At 34.0% G+C, this 7,184-nt stretch overlaps 1 protein-coding gene across 1 annotated transcript; it reads left to right on the top strand.

Annotated features, from left to right (window-relative positions):
- Window positions 1-2,656: 2,656 nt before the first annotated feature.
- LOC110422248 (uncharacterized) lies at window positions 2,657-3,872 on the top strand. The gene is made up of 3 exons (XM_021436083.1): window positions 2,657-2,803; window positions 3,242-3,325; window positions 3,585-3,872. The coding sequence occupies exons 1-3, from the start codon at window positions 2,699-2,701 to the stop codon at window positions 3,735-3,737; spliced, it is 342 nt and encodes a 113-aa protein (XP_021291758.1). The 5' UTR covers window positions 2,657-2,698; the 3' UTR covers window positions 3,738-3,872.
- Window positions 3,873-7,184: the final 3,312 nt, after the last annotated feature.

Raw genomic sequence — 7,184 nt, 5'->3', positions numbered from 1 at the left:
AATTGGTTTGAATTGATCTCTCATCTTTAATTGTGAGAACTGCTGCCTCCATCCATTGATTATTCCATTTACTTTTGACTAGCTTTGCTGAGAGCTGGACTAATCACCTTTTTTATTTTAACTAGTATATCAGTACTCCAGCTGCGAACTTGGGGCGTGACTGCTGATCGATGATCTGACTTGTTGCAGGGAGGGTTTTGGGTTATCGATGCTGTTTTAATTTTCCTTCAAAACGTTGACATCTTGAAGCCATCGCATAGGCGAAGGCTTAAATGCTTAGACATGCACACACAACAACATTTTTTGATGGCCAATGTTATCTTGGGCAGTAGTCTTCTGAAAGCTAACTTAACCTGCTTTCCTTGCAGGTTGCTTTTCCGGAACCATCGGCAGATTTCCAGGAAACTGATGATGCAAATACTTGGAGGTAATTTACCCCTTTTGTTGTTTGAAGAACTGGTTATTCAATGAAAATCTAAACTTACAATTTATAATCATTAACCTCTTAATTTTTCTAATTAATAATCTTTGAGTTAGTACATAATTATTGTAATATCCAATATTATTGTAGGGCACTATTGTCAAAGGATCTCTGCCTTGGACCATGGGAGTTTTTCTGGATGCTGAGTGATCTTTCCCCTTGAAGCGTTTGCTGATCTGTCAACCTAAGCTGGAAGGGGACGCTTGGAGAAGCCTTCTCCATGAATTCAAGCCTTCCTTTTCCTCCTGGATCGTGATGCGCTTGATGCGGTTGTGTTTTCGTTTTTCTGGAGCATCTCTCTTTTGCACCCTCTCTTGGGTTCGGGTTTGTTCCTCTGGAGCATTGCCTTGAGAAGGTTTCCTGATGTGATTCTGTGGTGGATAGCTCTTTATCCTCTTGGGTTCTGGCCCCTTTCTGAAGAGGGCTTTTGTGAATTATTGTGGATATGCCCAGCTTCCTTTTGGGCATTTGAGTTTCTTGTATTGGTAGAGAGTTACTTATATTTGTTTTTTGTCTGGTGTGAAAAAGAATTGCTTTCAACGCTATGAAGCAGTTCTTTTGTCATTGCATTTATTTATCTACACACAAGCCCTGTGCCAGTAAAAGTCCCTAACAATTGCTGAACACTTTAGATGGCCTAGTGCTCAGTAAAATTACGTTACTAGAAATAAGATTAATTTAATTAACATTCGAGTATTTAATTTATTAATTAATATATGATCTATTTAAAAAAAATTAAAATATCCTTCTTCAAATATAAAAAAAAGTCAATTTAATTAACCAATTAATTAGCGTTAGCAACATGATGGTAATGTTTTCTATTTGCTCTCTAATTCACCGTAAATGCCGATTGATGAAGTCTAATGATAAAGAAAATTAATATTTAATCATAACATAACCTAATCTGTTTACATAGTAATTGAGAGATTTTGCTTTGAATTTATATTTAATACTTACGTCTTTTTGCTCATGAACTACAGTATTGATGTCATCATATTAATTTCTGAACAATAGAATTTGATCATACGCTTCATTATAAATTTTACCAATTAATTAAAACATTTACATCCCTTTAAAGAAGATCGAAAGCAATACTTTTATTTTGAGAAGGTAAAAATATATAATTGCCTTCAAAAAATAAGCTGGTCAATATTCCATTATTCCATATATGGAAAGATTATCCTATTTATTAATTTTCCAAATATATAAACATTATACCCCAAAAAGAAACGTTTACTACAGTAAGTAATTAAAGATTTTCTAAGCTAAATGGCAATAAAATACCCTGATATTAAATTCAAAGCAATAAACGTTCATTTTTTTGTTTTTGCTTTTTCACTTTACAGATTGCTATAAATTCATCTACTTTAGGCTAAACCCTTTGCAACAATTTCATAGAAAAAAAAATAAAGCATTCAATATTCAAGACTTAAGAGGAAATGGGTCCTCGCAGCCTCTCATGCCTTGCCAGAGTTGTGATTATGCTAACAGCTATCATTCTCTTCCTTTCACTTATTGGTATGTAGAATTTAAAAAAAGGGAAAAAGTTTAATTCACTTCAGTTTCCATATCTTTAGTAATCTTTAAGATTTTCTTACAATTTTCTACTTACAAATTAATGACTATTGGTGTGATTGTGGTCGGAAAAATGCAGGGGAGGCAGCGCCAATTTGCCAGGGAAAATGTGAAGATATTCCTGATTGCGATGGCTTCTGCCGTAGAATAGGTTTCAATGGGGGCGCATGTCAGCCTCCGCTTTATCAATTTTGTTGTTGCAACCAGTGATATATATATATATATATCCTCCTCATGAATAATGATCAATAAAAATAATTGCATGGTTTATCCTGATGTTTCCGGGCATCAGAATTAGTTCCGAGTAGACTACGTATTGCTTTGTCCAATGTCACTGCTCTCTTTCTCTTGAACTAATTTCCAAAGATAAAAACATTGAAAATTAGAATAAAAAACCTGAAAAACTAGGAATAGATCCGGAATACATGCACCTGCAAAAGGCAGTTAACAGAGCCACAAAGCAGAAAAATGTTCAACAAGTGACATATGGCATTTTTGTTTATTTCCTCCTCCTCTTCCTTCTCTATATAACCAAACCAAGATCAAGAAAGATCCATGAAAAGAAAAATAAAAAAATTGACTGCAATTTGGCCTGAAAAGTACAAGAGTTCCCATCTGAAGAAATTACAGACTGAAGAACAAATGTCAACCCGGAATCTCACTGCAAAGTTGTCTAAATTCCTCCCTGCCGGTGCAACGGGTGGTTGGAGCACTAGAGCGTTTGTCACGGCTGCAAGACCCCTTCAGGCAAGTTAATTTTTTGTTTTCTCTTTTCGGAAATTTGTAATTTCTTTCACCTGTTACTTGTATGTACCTGTTAAATACATAAATATATATTGGTCCTAAGTTCGACGTTTGGTAATTAAGTATAAGCTTTACCATGCAAGTGGAGTTCGTCGCTTTAGGGAAAGAAAAGGTTAATTAATCGGTTATTTAGGATATGCAACACCATTGTTGCAGAAATATGAAATAACTTAGCCTGGGTTTCTTCCAATTAGAATAAAAATGTTGGTTCTGATTCATTCTATTCACTAACATGCGTGTTTGTTTTACCCCTGATGCCTGCAATATATATATAGCAGCTTGGATAAAACTTTGTAGTAATTGTAATTGGTTTGAATAATGTAAAAATATACTAGTATTGTCGGCAAATTAAGTTCTAACAAGGTTTCATGAGAATCACAGTGCAAGAAGTCCGAAGAGAGTGCTGAAAGCGTGAAAGAAGCTGCAGAGTCAGTTAAAGATGCAGCTGAATCTATTTCTACAAGTGTAAGATTCAATCTATAATAATGAGCCTAAGCATTTGATTCAATAATATAAGTGTATGCATCTCTTTATTCAAAGAGTCAGGTCCAAGTTCTTCTTCTTCAAAGTTGGCAACTAGCCTGTATAAGGCAAGTGTAACTAATTCCACCTCAAAAATCCTTTCGACCCATTTAACCTTTTAATTAGTCATAAACATGAACAAGACAACCTTAATTAGATCTTGTTGAGTGGTTTATATTGACAAATTTTATGGGAATTCCAGGTGAAAACAATGTCCGATAAAGTGAGTGAAACAGCTGATGTCGTCAAAGAGAAAGCAGCAGAATTGTTCTCATTGGGAGCAGCCAAAATTGCCACAGAGTTTGTCAAGAAAAAAAATGAGATGAAAAAAGAAGGCAACAAGAACAAAAAATGAAGCCAAACTAGAATTGCGGCATTTCCTTTCCTCAGATTTTGACCATTTTAATTGCAAGAAATAACAAGATTAAGTTAAGCCTAACGTTGTTAGTGACAAGTCAATATATGAAATATTGAGAACAATGTATATGTTTGTAATGGCTTTACTCTTCTTTGTATGCTTCTCTTAGCTACACTTTTGTTGAGATGTGGACAACAACAACGTTCTAGTTAAATCAATATATAATCTCATGATTTGTCTTAATCGTCTTAGATTGCCACCCATACGATGAGAAACAATTTCATTCTTCAAACAAATTTTTTTTTTACAAGCTTCAATATTCAAACAATTTAAAAGGTAATCAAACCCCAATAACTTGGGATCAATTCTAATAATGTGAGCCTCTAATTTTTATATTAGAAATTTATGAAGTATATTTCTAATTTTTAAATTGGAAATTTTGTGAAAAATCATTATGGTACGTATAAATAAAAAAAAAGTCTTTCTATTTATTGTCAATTGGTTTTGAATGGATGTTCATCTTAAATATTTAACATAATATCAAAATAGGTGCTATCTTCATTAGTTGGCTTTTGCATGATTCATGACACGTGATAAATCCGTTGTCTTTACATATGAAGAAAAGTATTAAATCTGTTATCTTTATTCGTGAGGGCGAGTATTAAAGTGATGATAAAAAAATCTCTCATCTGTTTAATTGAAGATATAAAAAATATATAAATATAAGAAAGGTGTCTTCATCTGTTGTCAATTAATTTTAAAATTAAATATTCAAATGTATGCTCCAACAAGTTTCTTATTGATTTATCAAATATATGACTTCTTACTCTTATAATACCCATCCCCAGAAAGAACAACTTCTCTTCCATGGCAATCCTACTCTCTGACCTTCACTTACGCTTCATAGTAGCCATAATTTTGGTTACTGAGCTTTTTACTACTGCTTCTTCACTTTTGTCCTCAATATATAATGCTGCTTGTTTAGGAGAAAGAAGTATATAGTTTCTGCTTCCAACTTCCCAAGTATATGGAGCGCTGAAATAGCAGAAGCAGAAGCACGGTGGTCTCTTCCGATTTCCATGACCAAAATTTGAAGAGTTTCTATATATAGTTCAATTTCGAATTTTTTTCTATTAATTAGTCCAAGTGGTATTACTTTACTAGTCGAGATTTTGTTTTGACATTTCCTAGAGGAGCCTGTGGGTTATCCTTCAATCTTATTAACAAAAGAGTTTGCAGTAGGCTAAGAAAACAAAATTGATGCTTTGGGTCTCAAGTATTTGGCACTTGGAAATATCTGTCAAATGCTAATTATTGATGCATGAACGCAAGTGAAACTGAGAAATGAGAAGAGCAGAGAATTTATATCCACATTAATGTGCTGATTTTCAATTTGACATCAACACCTCAGAAAGCATGCATTCGGGAGAAGCTGTGGTTTTCTATTTGAGACAATGTTGCAGAGGATACAACAAAATGAAAATTCCAACTTTTATTAACAATGAAGGACTTTGGATTTCTAGGTGTTCTAAAAGTAACTGTGACATGAAGAATATGGACTTGCTCCACTGGCACACGCTAGTTTTCTCTAAAGCTATAGTCTCACAGCATAATTTCCTCACTGTGTTTATGATTAGCATTTTGAGTTTTGACAACAGAGAAAGGGAAGCACACCGAGATAGAGCAAACATCATGATGATTCACTCCTATTACCAATAGTCCGATGCCTCGTGAATATAGTATATCAAACTGCTCCAGACCAACAAAGAAGGTCAAGTTGAATTAGTGCCACTGCCACCTACTCTTTTTGCCTATGCTCTTAAGAGTTCTGAGTTCCCAAAGAGTCAAATACATGAAAGTACCAGTTTCATGATTATCCCTTTGACTACTTTATCACTGTTCTCGCCTTGGAATGACTGGCTTGGCCTGTGATAAACACTAAAGAATCAGAAACTATATATGACACTCTCAAGAGATTTGTGCAGACCAAGAAGCTGTCCCAGAAAAAAGTTAACTAATCTTTTTCTTTTTTTGGATTCTTCAGAAAAGAAATTTAATGTTGGCATCATTGTGGCAGCTCTATTGGCCGCTGAGCAGACTGCAGAGAAGATGGTTGTGGCCTTTTGGACTTGACATAGAAATGTCATGTTGAAAAGATCATGACATTACTTGGAGTCAGACTATGCACATGGTAAATATTGAATTACTTAAGTTGTGTTGAACTGATCAGATAAATTAACTCTAGAAATACAGTAAATTAGGGCAGGTATGCTTGTTTCCCCTTGGTCATGCTCTACGGATAACATGCCAAGTTCTTTATACTGTTTCATTTCATTTGTCTATATTCTCTACACAGCTGAGGAGAGCAAAATTCTCACCAATAATCATTTGTTCTTTCCATAATTTTGACATTGAAGATGGCATAAATATCAGGCAACAATTAGTGATCATATTTTTAGGTCTACAAATTGTGAAATCTGAAGCTTCAACAATTTGGACATGCCATCAGGCAAACCGGGAAAAAAAGGATATACTGAGATATAATAATTGTTACTCATTTGGGAAGTAATTGAAAATATCACGAAAAGCTAACTGCCAATTACCCAGGGATTTATCAGATGAATGCTTGACTCCAATAATTTGAGGCACTTAGAGTTTTTTTTTTCTTTTAAATTGTTTTCCTTATTTAAAGAGTAGGGTAGTATGTTTGACTCCAAGTGTTACCACCTGGGCAGTTGGGCACATCTTCCAGCTTATTACTTCAAAGAGTTGGGTTCCAATCACCCAAATCTTCAATACTCACATTTGGAGGTTTACCAGCATAAAACCTCTGGCTTCTTATGGTCAAGGAGAGTCCATGCTTGGTAAATTTCAGATGAAGGCTTTCTTACGTTCTCAATTCCTAGTTGGGGTTAGGAAGGATCAGTTTCATTTATAGAAAATTTGTTTATTAGCATGGTAATAGAATAAACCTTTGTTGTACCTACCAATTAGATATTTTCATCAAAAGTTCAAATTGTTAGTAGTGATAAACTTGTATTACTATATAAGTTTTAACAATTGTATTTTCGTATGATGTAAATGTAGGATATTACATGATATATACCTGATTTGAAGTGGGGTGTACCAGCTTCTCAAGAAAAAAAAAATACTAATATGCCAAACATACTGGAAAGACATCAGTGAAACCAGTATCACCCCCAAAATAAACAAAAATGCCCTTTAATAATAAAGACATTTAAGATTTCCTTTCTTGTGTATGGGACGTGATATGCATTGAGCTAAGCTCCACATAAACTTTGCAATAAAACATCTAAATTTTAAGATTGAAACAGAATTCACTGCTATATAGAAGTCAAGCTGTGTGCATTAATTGTTGTGTACAACACATGAAACAATTATGCAATCGTTTGAGTAATAAAAATGAATTATTTAAGCAGCTTT

This window comes from Theobroma umbraticum, unplaced genomic scaffold, assembly GCF_002168275.2.
Source record: "Theobroma umbraticum cultivar Fairchild unplaced genomic scaffold, ASM216827v3 scaffold_130.0, whole genome shotgun sequence".
Classification (NCBI taxonomy): domain Eukaryota; kingdom Viridiplantae; phylum Streptophyta; class Magnoliopsida; order Malvales; family Malvaceae; genus Theobroma; species Theobroma umbraticum.
This window is presented reverse-complemented; position numbering and strand designations above follow the sequence as displayed.

What these genes read in the sequence shown, in the direction of transcription:
- LOC110422248 (XM_021436083.1), top strand. Translation starts at nt 2,699, where the DNA reads ATGTCAACCCGGAATCTCACTGCAAAGTTGTCTAAATTCCTCCCTGCC. An exon ending in CGGCTGCAAGACCCCTTCAG is followed by an intron (nt 2,804 to 3,241) that starts GCAAGTTAATTT and finishes TGAGAATCACAG; the next exon opens with TGCAAGAAGTCCGAAGAGAG. An exon ending in CTGAATCTATTTCTACAAGT is followed by an intron (nt 3,326 to 3,584) that starts GTAAGATTCAAT and finishes TGGGAATTCCAG; the next exon opens with GTGAAAACAATGTCCGATAA.